This window comes from Pantherophis guttatus, chromosome 9, assembly GCF_059756535.1.
Source record: "Pantherophis guttatus breed Tessera chromosome 9, ASM5975653v1, whole genome shotgun sequence".
In the NCBI taxonomy this organism is placed as follows: domain Eukaryota; kingdom Metazoa; phylum Chordata; class Lepidosauria; order Squamata; family Colubridae; genus Pantherophis; species Pantherophis guttatus.
Genome location: NC_142071.1, coordinates 9,140,324 through 9,155,834, shown reverse-complemented (window position 1 = coordinate 9,155,834; position 15,511 = coordinate 9,140,324). Strand labels below are relative to the sequence as shown.

The following is a 15,511-nucleotide window of genomic DNA, read 5'->3' as shown; positions in this document are numbered from 1 at the left end:
AATCAAAATTAAGTGGCTAAAGTTGCATGGGGTTAGTCACAGCGAAAGCATTTTCACTTTTAATTCGGGGAGCACTTTGTTTCCATTACGATTGCTGAACTTTTGACTTTTCTTTTTAATGTGCTCTATTATCCATGGCTTGGCTTTGTTTCTTTGGAGGGTGTGGGAAGAGATCCCACGGAAGATGTGAGAAACCCTAAGAAGCAGGAAGCAACTTTTGTAATTATGGTTAATAGACCAGGTTTATTACTCTTGAATTAAAATTACTGGACCTCTGGGAAAGAATTGGAAGATTGTAGATGACTCAAAAAGCAGAGCCCAGAAATGAAGAGCTGGTAAGTAGATCAGCTCTTCAGTAATTTCTGCCCCAACAAGGAAGTGAGTGGTTTTGGTGCGTTTACACTCTGGTAGACAAGGAAATAGCCATCAAACTCAACTTGCAATTAAAGAATGAAGTAAAATAACAGAACAAGAAATGCAAGGGTCCTTGGCAGTTTCCTAGTCCAACCTTCTGCTCAAGCAGACGACCATATACCAAGGGGTCCAAGGGACCACCCTAGATGCCGCGCAATGCCTCAGCCAGAGAAAACGGAGCTCAGGAGAGCCACATGCGGCCGCCCTAGGCCCTGTTTTCGGCCGCAACAGCCTCCTGCAGTCCTTTGTCAGTTAAAACGGAGCTCAGGAGGCAGGGATGAAATCCAGTAGGTTCTGGAGAACCGGTAGCGGAAATTTTGAGCAGTTCGGAGAAGCAGCAAATACCACCTCTGGCTGGCCCGAGTGGGGTGGGAATGGGGATTTTGCAATCTCCTTCCCCTGGAGTCGGGTGGGAATGGAGATTTTGCAGTCTCCTTCCCCTGCCACGCCCACCAAGCCACACCATGCCCACCAAGCCACGCCCACAGAACCGGTAGTAAAAAAAATTGGGATTTCACTACTGCCAGGGGGGCTGCACATGACCCGCCAGACTCTGTTTTCACTGGCAAAAGGCTAGCAAAACAAACTTAAAACAAAAGGAGAAATGTTTCCCCCTTTGCATTTTGATCATCCAAGAAGGGACAGGAAATGAAAAGGGGAAAGAGAAAAGAAAAAGAAAAAGAAGATACGAAGAGAGCAAGGAAGGAAAAAGAAGAGGGGAAGGAAGGAAGGAAGGAAGCGTTATAGGAGGGAGGGTCTGAGATAAGTCCTGCCTTAACACTTGGCCCCCAACATGTGACATTAAGCTGGCCATGCCCACCCCAGCCCCCTGAGGTCATCCTGATTGGGCCCTCAATGAAATAGAGTTTGACGCCCCTGCCCTAAACCATTCTGGACAAATGATTGTCCACTAATGGAGCATCCACAACTTCTGTAGGCAAGTTGTTTCACTGGTTTATTGTTCTCACTGTTAGGAAATTTTTCCTTAGTTCTAGGTTGCTTCTCTCCTTGTTCAGTTTCCATTCACTGTTTCAACATTTTAATCCTGACCATGTTGATATATTTTGGAACAATGGTCCCAGAATTTTAATACTGTCTGCCTCTATGTTTAAAAGGTGTTATGGAACAGGAACAAGTTTTATCTGACAGGAGTCTGATTTGAAAGTAGATTTTAAAATGGAAGGAAACAAGGATATGGAAAAAGATGTCACACTGGATACATGAAAAGAAACCATCTTACATCTTAATAATTAAAGGTGATATGCAAATAATAAAGAATAATTTTCTTATATTGGATTTTAAAGCTTTGAAAGGGTCTTGGAGGGGGGGTTTGGGAAGAGGGACAAAGAAAAAAATGATTAAAAAAATCAAGATTCTAGATTATTTAAAGGGGCTAACAATCAAAATCATTAGAAGTTAAAGGAAGGGATATAAAGTTTATTTGATCAAGATTAAAATAGGTATGTTATCATCTCTGGTAATCCTTAATGGACTTTTGCTTATATCAGGTCTGAAATGATGTTTTAATAATTTGTCTATAGATAAGAGATGGGATATAAATAGAGATCATTTGTTGTATTTTAAAAGAAGGTTACAGGTTGCAGTTAATTGTTTATACTTGTGAGAGTCACTTCTTTCTTTTTTCTTATTTTAATTTTCCATTTCTTTCTATTTTTTTGTTTACTTTCTTTTCTGCACCTTATTTTTTGTATTAGTTTTTGTTGTAATCTTTCATAAAATCACTATTCAGAAAGATGAAAATGGAATGAGTATTATCTTGAATCATTTCAAATACTGCAAAATCATAATGCTAAGTCCTAAATCAATATGTACACAATGGCTAACTTAACACAATCAACTAAGATAGACCTCTTTGTAGTTTAGCGCAAAGGGCAACAAGAATGCGGCCCAACCTCAGTAGAAATTCCATTTCACTCAGCAGAAATTACTTGCAGCAGGCACAACCTGAGAATTAAATTTTGAATTAAGTGGAATAAAGGTGTAAGGCACCTTTGTGCATAAAATAAATCCACAAAGTTGTGCATGCTTGGGGTCTCCGTGTGAGGCTTTGCACATGTAAGTAAAAATAAACACATACCCAATTTGGCCCAGTCTCACTACATTTCACATTTGGTGCTCTATTATTGACACTAAACAGATGTTTGCGAATCTGCACGTTTTGGAAATTTTCAGAGTTTATTATATATGGTTTGGCGTTAGCACCTGGATCCTTAAAGTCAGCATCACTAACTATAGCTTGAAGTCGTGATCTTGTTACATTTCAAGTTGAGTTCGATGCAAAGTTCCACGTATACCTGAAGTTCACCAAGAAATGGCGATACCAGCCTTTCCTTCCACACCTGGCCAAGGATTTACAGTTGTTGAAGTTCAGGCCTTTGGAAGTCTCCAGGTTGTGGAAGGTTGGCACAAACTGCAATCTCGGCTTGGACAAACACACAACAGACTCACACATAATAACATCAACCTCTTGGACACCCCATCTCAGCAACTGAAACAACAACATGTCATCTTTATTAAGGAGTTCCCATGGTAATGTAACACAGAATTTTTAAGAAAGAAAGAACACACGACTTGTTTTATGCCATTATTTTCCCCATCCAGAAAATGGTCAAATATTAGGGTTGGGGGGGTTTTTTGTTGTTTGTTTGTCTACACACATGATCATCTTAGCACTTACAGCTCCTTCACTCATGTTCACAAGCACAAAATCCAAGGGGTAAAATCCAGCTAGTATTAAATTCTACATAGTTTAATTATCTGTCATTATGATTTTTCTCTTCTTTTAGAGCATCAAGTCACTGCGGTAAATTAATTCCATGTTCAGTGTCATTTTTTTTTTATGCATTTACATAGGACAGTCATTAAAAACAGACACACGGAGCGAGTGAGCTCTCACAGGAAACAACATGCTTATATAGCCTGCAATTTTTTAAAAAACTTTTTCTATTCCCCATCTCAAAGCACAAAGCAAAACAACAATTATGAACATGGAGGGAGAAAGAGAGACAGAGAGAGAGAGAAAGAAAGAAGGAAGGAAGACTCAAGTGAATAGCAGGGAGCTGCATTCATTCCATACAACTGAAACAAATACGGTTGCTTGGAGTTGTTGTTTTTTTTTTTTTTACAAAAGAATTGTTCTCCCATTTTTTTTAAAAAAAATGCTTAAATGCATTATTAAAGCACAAATGAAAAAAATAACATTAAAAACAGCTGAACACATATATATATTACACTTACTAAATATTTTCTTAATAAAAGTGCAATCTCGTAAGTAAATTAAAAAAAAAAATTAAGAAATCCATTTGAAAATGGTCTGGAATTCGTTGCCCGTAACAACATGAACAAAAAAAGGGGGGGAAAGGGCAGGTTAACTTCAAATTTCATACCTATCACACCATACATTTCAGCATCCAAATGGCAGGGTTTTTTCCCACTCCGGTCTGAGCATTGGCGAATGTCGACCAAAGATAGGAAGTGTCCTAGGGATTATCTTCATATGGCTGAATGTATGGGAGGAGGAACATCCATTGCTCCACAGCTACCAGAACATCGGGGATCTACAAAAGCATGTACGCTTCACACATATTCCAGTAAATACGGTGATACAGAGGTGAGCCCAGTCCGTACTGACAAGCTGAAAAAATACAGACAGTCAAGGATCCAGAAGAGACCAGTAGACTACATCTGTGGATGTCAACTCAGAAACTGGGAAGAAATGCTCTGTTCTGCTTGGTCTATGCATGGAAGAGGTGACAGGTGACATGTTGGACTGGGCCACTTCTGACCTTAAGTTAGCAGAAAGAGGAAGGAGTGTTCATGACTTATTAATGAGGGAGTATCTGGGAATCATGTAAAATACGTGCTGGGTAAAATCCTTAGGACTTTTGGCTTTGAATGCAATCATATCCTTCATCCTCTTAGGTTTCAAGGGGCTTCTGGTCTAGCTTAGGGAAAGTAGAAACTTAAAATCTTGTTTTAGCACAGTCGACCGGATTTAAGAATGGGGCTATAAAACCCTTCCAAGACCTGCATCCAAGATTAAGTAAAGGCACAAATTAATCCCATAGGTGTACACCAAGACTGCTATTTAAAAAAGGAAGTAAACAATAAAGGAAGGATGCGACCCAATAATGACTCAACCAACCCAACAAGAATGGGAAAGAAAAGGGAGATTCTAAAATCTATGCATGTTAACCTTCTAGAAGGTTTAATGGAAGTGGTTATAGTTCTATATATTCGGATCAGGTAAGAACTGTGGATTATGCCAGTTCCTGTATGGGCTACATACAGTTAAAACTCGCAACTTATGCAATATGCATATTTGGATTCTATCACGGGATTGGAACAAGGCAAAAGGCGCATCCACTTCACTGGACCAATAATAAATATTAAGAGGCCTCTGTGCACCTAAATGAACACTTCTAATCCACCCACATTCAGACCTTTAAAAGACCTTCAGATATTTAAAAGAAGGATGATTCAGGAGACGTTGGCAGTGTTATTAGCTTGTTAGGGATACACTGCCTTCGGTTAGCACAAGGGATTTAAAGAGCCGTGACTGGACACTGCAGTTTTGAGTCTGTGCCAAGTGCATGCATGTATACACAAAGTAGAAGCATTTTAGTCTCAACCCCAAACAATGCAGAGTTTTAGAACTTCTGCAGAAAACCCAAAAGCTCAATGCTTTAGTGATTCTGGGTTATGGCCAAGCAAAAACTGAATAGGCAAGCAGATTGTAGCTGATGAATGACACCTATTCTCTCCCTCAGCAGTTCCAAATAGTATATTCCACTGGTTCAACCCAAAACCTTCCCAGAGACTTTTGTCTCTGACCTCAACTGTCACCCATGTCTAGCAAGGAGCATCACATCAGCTTCCTCATTATGTCCATTATGCCATCTTTCCTTTACTAACCTGAGCTGGCAAAGTCCTTGGCTTTTTCTGCAGGCCTCCCACACCGCTTGTGTCCAGACCAAAGAAACTACCATTTCTTCTGTACAGCCCTATTTCATTCCACACGTCAACCAAAACATTCAACGGGTGCATGGTTTGATTCAGGCACCAGGTCCCTCAAACCTTCCGTACAAGTACAGAACTGCTGTTCCACACAAAAGGTTGCACAACCTTAACTCCAAAGATAATCCAGATGTATTGTGATCAAAGAACAGCAAGGATTTCTATTTGCCCACACCAGGTTCGGTCCATTTTCTTTTTCTTGCACCAAGGGATTCTGGGAATCAGTCCTACATGTCTCTCCCGTATCTCAGTTTTCACTCAGTCAAGTGACCCAACATTCTAAGACTACACGAGCAATAACATTTAGGCTTATATCCTGCCCCATAAGCACTTTACAACACTCTGTGGGTGGTTAAGCAATAGTAATATTACTATTAGTAGAAGGATGAAGATTGAGCTCAAGAAGGGCAATCCTGTAGTAGACTTAAGATTCCCAGCTATAAAACAACTCATGTGTTGTTAGAATATAAGAAACAAGCCATGGGGACAATTAAGTTCCACTGCTGGCCCTCTTATTTTGGGATAGTGGCAAGAATAGACTGATGCCTTATTTTTTTCAATACTATACACTTTTTAAGTGCAGGATTTAGAAGATGCTCCCTGGCCAGTTCCCTTCTCTGAGCTCTCAATCCCTCAAAGAGTCTGTGGCTTGGATTTTCTAAGAACCTATTTCCAATAGAGATGGAAGAGTTTAAATAAGAGAGGGTCCACTCTATAGAGAATCAGGTAACCTTAGGGAAAGTACAGTGGAGGATGCCTTTTAGTTCTAAGATATACATTAGATTCCAAAACTCAAAAGAACCCCCTTGGAGAACCCGTGGAAAAACTATCATTTGGATGGCAAAAATCAAGGTTGGGTTGATGCAAGAAATGACCAGAATATGGTGGAGTTATGGGGGACCCTAAAACTCAAAAGAAAATAAGGAAAATGGAAAGATTCTCTCCATCCTAAAATAAGGCATCTCAAACAATGCAACAGGCAGGAACAAGTCCATAATCATATGCGTATACATATACACACATACACAGAAGAAAACGAAGAATCCTTCAGTTGCTTCAAGAGTGGGATAAAGATATTAAATATCAAAATAAGATGGGATACACTTCACAATTACACCTTGACTTAGCAGCACAGAATCTTCCTCCCTCTATAAATGTAAAGAAGGCTATCCATGGGTTTGGGATCTCGGATGGTTACCCCCATGTTCTAAGACACATGATTGGCAAGTCCAGTTTTGGAAATGTCCAGTATAAACCCTTTTATTTCTCTTTCGCAGAAGTGAAAACCCAACCTTAATAGATTGGGGGGGGGGGTAGGGGTGGAGGGAGGGTTGAAGAGGCAGCTCACGGGAAATTCACTTTATCCTTCCTTTAAAAGAAAATTTAAAAAAAAAAACATAAAAGAGGCAAAGCAAAGAAATGATGTTCATGGTCACGTCAACTACAAATTCTACACATCAATGTTTATCTCTTTTAAAAGCAGAAAAGGGGGTGGTGGGAGAGGAGAGTGTCTGTTCCCAAATGTGGAGGGAGGGAGAAGTGAGCAGGTTTTGTGAAGAGACGGGGTGGGAAATGGTTAACAATAAAAGGAAAAGGAGGGAGGAGAGAGAGGGGGGGAGAGAGAGGCTATGGCCTCATCCACTGCTATCCGCAGTAACCATCACAGGCTCTAAAAGAATTTTTAAAAAGGTCTTTTCAAGTGCCCCCACCCTCTCCCACCATCTCTAAGTGGACTTTTGCTCCCCCGGTGTCGTTTTTTTAACCCAAGCTGGTGATGTTGGCACGGCCACCAGGGGGTGCAACTATGCGCTGCGTAGTACGCCGTGGGATATTATCGTCGATTTGCGCACCTATGAGTTGGAAAGAGGGAGAGAGAGAGAGAAGCATAGTGAGAAACTGAAGATGTACACATATATATAACATGAGCAATTATATTGTGATTTCAAAGTAAGTCTAAAGCAGGGGTGTCAAACTCAAGGCTCCGGGGTCAGATCCAGCCCGCAGGGCCGCCCTGGAAACAGTGAAGGACCATCCTGTAGTGTCTCTGTCAGTGAAAATGGAGCTCAGGAGGGCCGTGCTCGGGAGGGTTGTGTTGTGGCTCCGATCACCAAACCTGTGTTATCAGCAGGAGCAGACTCCAAGAGTGAAGGAGAGAAGTTGGCAAGGCCTCCCTCTCCAAGACCCTCCTCTCTGGCAATGCCTCCGGTGTCCTCCGAAGGCCAAGAGATAGGCCCGGGGCCAAGCACTTCCATGCAGCCGCAGGTGGACAGTAATGATGATGATGATGATGAGTCTTGGCTGGACCCTCGACAGCGTCGCAGAGATAAGAGCGTGCAGCAGAGGAAGAGGCGTACCAGGGATTAGGCTGAGTCATTGGACCACACCCCACAGGGTATAAAAGGGGGTGTGGTGGCCATTCAAGCTCTGTGACGAGCAAAAACTGATATTGAACAAACCTCTCTTCATTGCTGGACTTTTTGAATATTCTCTCATCAGTTGTGTGTTGGCTTTGAAAAACACTCCCTTCGTAAGTAAAAGACTCTTGGCAGCCAGCCACTGGGTTGCTGCCAATTCTGCTCTTAGAGAAACCTTTGTCGGCTGGTTTATTTCACTATTGACTGTCTGTGGGGGTGCGTGTGTGAGACGGGGACAGAACAGGTTGCAGGAAGCCATCCCAGCCAAAAATGGAGCTCGGGAGCCTGTTTTCACTGGCAAAGCACTTGGGCCACCACAGGCACCCCCGACACGAGGGACATCGAGCTGGCCACGACCATTCCAGCCCCCCAAGGTCAAACACAACCCTGATGCGGCCCTCAATGAAACCGAGTTTGACGCCCCTGGTCTAAAGCGTTGACTGGCTGAACTGCAATCTGGTGAATTTGACTGATCAGTAACTGGTAGACCTTGACTTACAACAGTTCACACTTAGGGACCGTTCGAAATTACCACGGCACTGAAAAAAGTGACTTAGGACCATTTTTCACACTTATGACCGTTGCTGCATCCCCATGGTCATATGATTTACATTTGGATGCTGGACAACTGATTCACATTTATGACGGTGGGGGGGGAGGGTTCACGTGATCCCCTTTTGTGGCTTTCTGACAAGCAAAGTCAATGGGGTAGCCAGGTTCACTTAACAACCATTTTACTAACCTCACAACTGCAGTGATTCAACTTAACAACGGAGCCAAGAAAGGTTGTAAAATGGGACCAAGCTCACTTAAATGTCTGGCTCAGCAACAGAAACTTTGGGCTCAATTGTGGTCATAAGTCCGTAAAATGGGGCAAAACTCACTTAACAACTGTCTTACTTAGCAATGGAACATTTGGGCTCAACTGTAAGTCGTTGTAAGTTGAGGACTACCTGTATAGCTTAATGTTGTTCCATTATTCTGAACTATGATCATTTCAGTCAGTAATTCTGGAAACTGCAGTTTGGAGATGCTGTGGTATCTCACTGAGATCTCCATTCCAGCAACCCAAAACATGTCCCAGGGGATGATAAACCAGCTTCATTTAGCCCTACTATCTGTATTTACTCCTACAACACTGAACCAGAGCTGGTAAGCAGAAGCTTCTAAGCTAGTAAGCAGAGATCCCTTACATCCTCCCCCTTCCTCTTCCCTCCCAGAATGCTAGTCAAATAAAGCAAAGACAATAGTTTAGCCTCGTAAAAGTATGTACCCGACAAGCTAAATCCAGACTGGTGCAAATTCCTCACGGGTGGAGCCTGCTGTTTCGCTGGGGAAGTCTTGGCTGAGGAAGCTGGCGTGACCGTTTTTGGTGTCACCGATACTTCGCAAACAGGGCCGTCGTACAGACCTCGTGGGACACCCCTCAATTCAGCCAGCTTGGGGGTAAAAGTGATGTCAAGGCAGAGAGGAAGGAAAGAAAGAAAAGAATGAGAAATATCTGGCAATATAGGAATAAATAACCCAGTTGCTTTTGCTTGGATCCTATACATCTTCCTACCTTCTCGGTTGAAGTCCACAGGTCTTAGAGTTGCTAAGTTGGGACACTGGCTGGGAAATTCTGGGAGCTGAAATCCACAAGTCTTAAATGTTGCCAAGGTTGGGACTCCACCCACCCCCTGGTTTTTTAAGTATTTCTGCTTATGATCTCCTTAATATAGTTAACCCAACACCTTCAGCAGACGATGGCCGGCTACCTCAAAGTTTTCTGCTCTCCTAAACCCATGTGCTTGTGAGACCACCAACAGCTGGTGGAAAAACATCAGAAGCTTACCAGACCTCATGCAAAATGTTGGCCTGTGGGGACATTTGCCCCAAGGAGACAGAACTTGCACCATCCAATGAAATTTAAGGAAATTTCAAGTATTCTGACAATGTATGAACCGGGGCCATTGTGGGATTTTGTATGAAGCACATTTCCTCACAGATTCCAAATTAGAAGCATTGAAAGAATACTTCTGGTTGACTCAGCCTTCCATCCTTTCAAAAGGTAGGTGAAATGAGGACCCGGTTTGTGGGGGCAATAAGCTGACTTTGTATAAATATATACAAAAGTATGAAGGCTATTGCTTAATGCATTGTAAGCCGCCCTGAGTCTCCGGAGAAGGGCGGCATATAAATTAAAGCAAAAAAAAAAAAGGGCAGACCTGAATTGCAAGACAGAAAAATCTTTTTTTTTCCTATCAAGAATGGCATCACTCTAGTCTACCTCATTAAATCTGACTACAGTGGTTCGGAGAAGCAGGCTGCATCTTTTGAGACATTAACCAATATTTTCTCAAGAAACTCAGCCAGCCTGACGATTGGAAGTTTGAAATCAGTCCAAACTCATAATTCTTGGCTATATTTCCATACATTTCCAACCATCTGATCAAAGGATGCGGTAGTTTCCAACAAATGCTAATCTTCAAGATGTGCCCAACTGTTAAGATTCTCCTTTTAACAGACCCATTTATTTAATAATTTGCAAGACCAGATCGTAAAGGTGATGTTGATTCAAGCTACTTACCCTGCTTCTTGCTTTGATACGTTTGTAAACGAAGTCAGGGAAAGGTTTCCTAGGAATGTATCGGCCAGACCCTTCGGTTACATGGAGATTACCATCCTCCAGAACAATTTTTCCTTGGCTGATAACCACTAAAGGAGACCCACGACACTCCATGCCTTCAAAGATATTATACTCCACATTCTGGAAGACAAATGAAGACAGGTCCACAGTTGATGAGAATCTGGCCTCAAGGAAAACTGAGATGCTGCATGCAACATTAGGATTCATGCATGTATCCTAATGTTCAACCAAAATGTTGGAGATGTGATTGCTTAGATGCCACATGTTATCATATATGGTGGACCTGCAAGAAAGCGAAGGCTTTTTGGATAAAAATTTGGTGGGTTATGCAAAATGTTTTGAAGAAAAAACTTCAGTTTTCTCCACAACTGTTTTTATTGGGTATAGTTAAGGGTTTTACATTGGGTGAAACAAAGCTGATATTGTATATGGTGACAGCAGCGAGATTATTGATAGGCCAATATTGGAAAAATGACACTATGCCCACTATTGAAGAATGGACTTTGAAGATGGCCAGTTTTGCAGAGATGGCGAAGATTTCAGCATATTTAAAAGATCGAACTCAAGAGACTTATGTATGGGAGTGGAAAAAGTGGATAGATTATGTGCAGAATAAATATCAAACTAGGAAATATCAGATAGCTTTTAGCTGAATGTATTATTTAGGGATAGATTAACTGAGCTCTTTGAAGATATAAATAGTACACAGGGGATGGAGGGGTTTAAGTTTCCAAAAATGTAATTTTGATTTGGATTTTATTTAGAGGAAGTCATGGGGGGAGGGGTGGGTTAGGGAGGGTTTGGGGGGGTGGAATTGGGGAGAAAATGTATTTGTAAAACTTTTTAAATAAAAAAGAAAAAGAAAAAGAAAAAAAATTGAGATGCTGCTACCCAAAGTAATCCATCCTTCAAATTTCATCTCTGGAATTACATGAAACTTCCTAGATTTGTGGGGTCCTAGGTGGTCTCTGAGCTTGAGCGTTTTCTTGCAGTCGTTTTATGACCAAACGAAGTAACGTTATCAGCACTGATGATGTTACCTAGTTTGCTCATGAAACATGTTGCGCATGCTGGACAGACATCAAGGGAGATGAAGTTCCATAGGGCAGGTACAGCAACAGGAAAATTGTCATTTCCATATCATGAAAGATGATCCCACTACAGAAATAGGACCTGGAGTGAGCTAAGCCTACCAGAACTTATCAGAAGGGCAGAAACAGAACTCAAATGAGACACAAGTAGTCCTCGGCTTGCAACCCTTCGTATAGTGACCATCTGAACTTACAACAGTACTGAAAACAGAGACTTCCACTTGCATTTACAACTGTTGAAGGATTCTCAAGGTCATGTAGACTAAATTCAGGAACTTGGCAACTGGCATATCTTTATTTACAATGGCTAGACTCCCAAAGTCATGTGATCACCATTTGTGATCATTTAGGAGCCGTGGTGGTGCAGTGGTTAGAATGCAGTATTGCAGGCTAACTCTTTCCACAGCCAAGAGTTCGATCCTGAATGGCTCAAGGCTGACTCAGCTTTCCATCCTTCCAAGGTCGGTAAAATGAGGACCCAGATTATTGGGGACAATATGCTGACATTGTAAACGGCTCAAGAGAGTGCTACAAAGCAGTATGAAGCGGTATATAAGTCTAAGTGCTATTGCTAATGTGACCTTCCAAGCTGGCTTCCATCAAGGCGGGATTTGCTTAACAATTATCTGATTCATGTAACGACTGCAGTGAGTTGCCTTGTTTAGCCACAGAAATCCAGGTATACTTCAGGTAGCACTTGACTTACAACTGTGATCATAAGTCAAGACCTGTAACGTTTTTTATTAAACGACGAAACTCTGGATTTCAGGGCTTAAAGTTCACTTTGCAAGTGAGACAGCCAAGATATTGTTGTATCTTCCCTCAGGCCTTTTCCATGTTGAAGCTTCCCTCCTCCACACTGCAAAAGCAGTCAGAACACATCACGGTGAACCCCAACTAACTCTTTGACATCTTCCTTTGTAATCTTCTCCAATTTCTCCAGGATAGGTTACATTTGCCAACCCCCAAGTCTCAGGTCTGGGATGTGGTGGCTCAGTGGATAAGACGCTGAGCTTGTCGATCAAAAGGTCGGCAGTTCAGCGGTTCGAATCCCTAGTGCCACGTAATGGGGTAAGCGCCCGTTAGTTGTCCCAGCTTCTGCCAACCTAGCAGTTCGAAAGCACGTAAATAATGCAAGTAGAAAAATAGGGACCATCTTTGGTGGGAAGGTAACAGTGTTCCGTGCGCCTTTGGCGTTTAGTCGTGCCGGCCACATGACCACGGAGACGTCTTCGGACAATTCAGTGCTGGTTCTTTGGCTTTGAAACAGATGAGTACTGCCCCCTAGAGTCAGGAACGACTAGCACATATGTGCAAGGGGAACTTTTACATCTCAGGTTAGCAAGCAGGTTCCAAAAAACTGATTGACCAGATTTCTTTTAAAGAAGTTTGGATAAGGCCGATTTTTGTATCTGTATAACATTTTTTTTAATTTTTTTGGGAAAGCAAACTTCAAAGAAAAATTGGCCATGGCAAGTAAAACCTTTTCCCCCCGATTTAAGCTTGCCAGTTTATTACTTTGGGTGAATTAAAAAAAAAGTATCCTCCTAAGATTGTTAAGGTATTTTTGGAAGCCAGTTTGAAATCCAGCACCTGCTGTTTAGTCTTACCACCGAATGCACCTTTTGGTTTCAATATACTCTGCATTCTTAATATGCATTCAATATACTTATATTCAAATATATTTCAACTTTGCACTCTTTCAGGTTTTGCAACCAAACATTGATCACCCAAAGATATCCAACTGCATGATGAAATTCTCCTTGTGAAAGGAGAGATTTTAGAGAGATGGTCAACATTGCCTTCACCCCAAATCCTTGTCTAGCGGAAATAACTGTGTCTTTGTAGTAGTGGGAAAAAAAAGAAGATTCATAAGCAGAAAACACAGAAAACTTGATTTCTAAAAATTCCCTGGGCTTTTCGCCAGTAGCTCGAGGAGATGTAAATAGGACAATAAAGAACTTGTTCATTTGCCCTTGTCTCTCTTTTTTTTTCTCAAGGCCAAAGAAGCAGAAAATTCTCCTATAAAATTGTCTTTAAAGGTCAATTACAACATTTCTTTTCGGACTGTGTCTCTGCTTCTATTGCAGTTCTTTAGAGAACGCTCGGCTCCATTTCTACCAAGGGTTGAAATAGACAATGGAATCGCTGAACCGAATGTCAATCTGATTAGTATTCTGCTAAATCAATAAATACAATGCAATTATGTTTACAAAGACAGTTTTGGATTTATTAAAGATGAATGCACAAAAGGGTATGTAAATTCAAATGCACTGATAGAGTTCTTAGCCTATTGAATTTCACTAGTGGATTCTTCCAGATATCCAAGAAGAGTTCTTTCTGCGTTCGCATAATAGGGATTGCCAAATGTAAGGAGAGAGAAAAAATCCACATTTTCTATCCTCCACAAGTTGATGAGTTTTCTTCTTCTTCTTTTTAATACCCCAAAACAACTTCAAACAGATAATCTGTCAATGTTTCTTTTTTTTTTTTCTTTAGCCTTTTCCCCCCCATTGGTTAACAGATGTTACCGAAGATGTTTGCCAAGCTTGGGCTGGCAAGGTTTTCATTATCTGTCAAGATAAGGCAAGGTTTGAGTTGTGATCTTGATTGGATCGGCAGTGTAGGAGGAGATAGTGTATATTTCAAAGCACTTTCCCCACAACCATCATCAAGGGAAGTTGGGCTTTACTTCTTTACAAGAAGTAAAGCTTGGTTTAGACTTGTCTGCAACTGGGCATAGGTGTCAATGCATACCTATGCTGCAAAGGCGTTGATGGGTAAACGCAGGTTACAAATGGTTGCAGACAGGCCGAACGAAACAACTCCCAAATCTTAACCACATGTTATGCAGAGCTAGGCATCCTGCATGCTGATTGGTTGATCTGACTTCCTGTGTCAGCTTTGGAAGCCATATTAGGCTGGAAGCTTCAATGCTGCCACCTCCTCATGTGTGGGAAAGTAGGAGGGGGGATTTAGGAGAAGGGTTGTTAGTAGACATAATAGCATTCTTCATGTCGGTCAAGGTCAGGGCGATCCAGCATCTGGAGAAGGAGTGGACAGGGGGCTGGGTCGAGATGGAACGGACATTGATTGGAGCAAGTGATCGATTGAGGAGAAAGGGGGTGGTTTGGGGAGTGTTGACTTACTGAAGGAAAATCCGGATTTTCAGATTTGGGATTTCCCAGATGTGCCAGTTTGCCTATTCTAGTAAAGAGAACTTTGGAAAATGCTTGCTTCCGCGTCTTTACTTGGGGTTGGGATTTTCTTGGAATGCTGACATCCTGTTGATGCTTTGTTGTTTTGAGTGCCCCTACCCAGAATGTTAACATTTGCAGAAATATAAATGCAACAATTATGCAACCATCTCCAGACGACAGACGCATATGTTCCATGACATGCAGTGATGCAGAAGTCCATTCCAAGTTGCGCTTCCATGTCATATAGCAGTGATGACTTAACCTTTTTGCCACTGTGTGCCAAAAGTGGGGGGAACGCGGTGTGTGTGTGTGTGTCACATGTGTGTGACCCTTCCACACTCCCCCGCCCCCGCGCATGTGCACATGACCCTCCCGCGCTCCCCCCACCCCCCACGTATGCATGTGCAACCTCCGCGCTCCCACTCGTATGTGCACGCGACCCTCCGTGGTCCGTTTTGGGCCTGGCAGGCCTCCCTCAAGCCTCCTGGGACCAAAAACAGGTCACGGGGGGGGATGTGCTGCACCCCCCGTGGCCCATTTTGGCACAGGGGTGCACCCCTCCCCCATGCATACGCGCATGACCGTCCCACCCCCGTGCATGAACATGCATCTCCCACATGCGCTCCGCCCCCGCGTCAGAGACCCGAAAATCAGCTGGCCGGTGGGAGGTGCACGCACCTCCCGCTCGGGTGCCTGCAGAGATGGCTCTGCGTGCCTTAGGTTCGC

The 15,511-nt window shown here is 42.4% G+C and overlaps 1 protein-coding gene across 3 annotated transcripts in view; it reads right to left on the bottom strand.

Moving 5' to 3' along the window:
* Nucleotides 1–2,916: 2,916 nt before the first annotated feature.
* DPYSL2 (dihydropyrimidinase like 2) overlaps nucleotides 2,917–15,511 on the bottom strand; it is a 92,091-nt gene continuing 79,496 nt past the window's right edge. For all 3 annotated transcript variants that reach the window (XM_034436850.3, XM_034436851.3, XM_034436852.3), the window contains exons 12-14: nucleotides 10,435–10,614; nucleotides 9,139–9,304; nucleotides 2,917–7,301 (exon numbers count right to left, since the gene is read on the bottom strand). In XM_034436850.3, coding sequence (XP_034292741.1) covers nucleotides 7,210–7,301; nucleotides 9,139–9,304; nucleotides 10,435–10,614 — 438 coding nt within the window. In that variant the 3' untranslated portion in view covers nucleotides 2,917–7,209. The remainder of the gene's footprint in view (nucleotides 7,302–9,138; nucleotides 9,305–10,434; nucleotides 10,615–15,511) is intronic.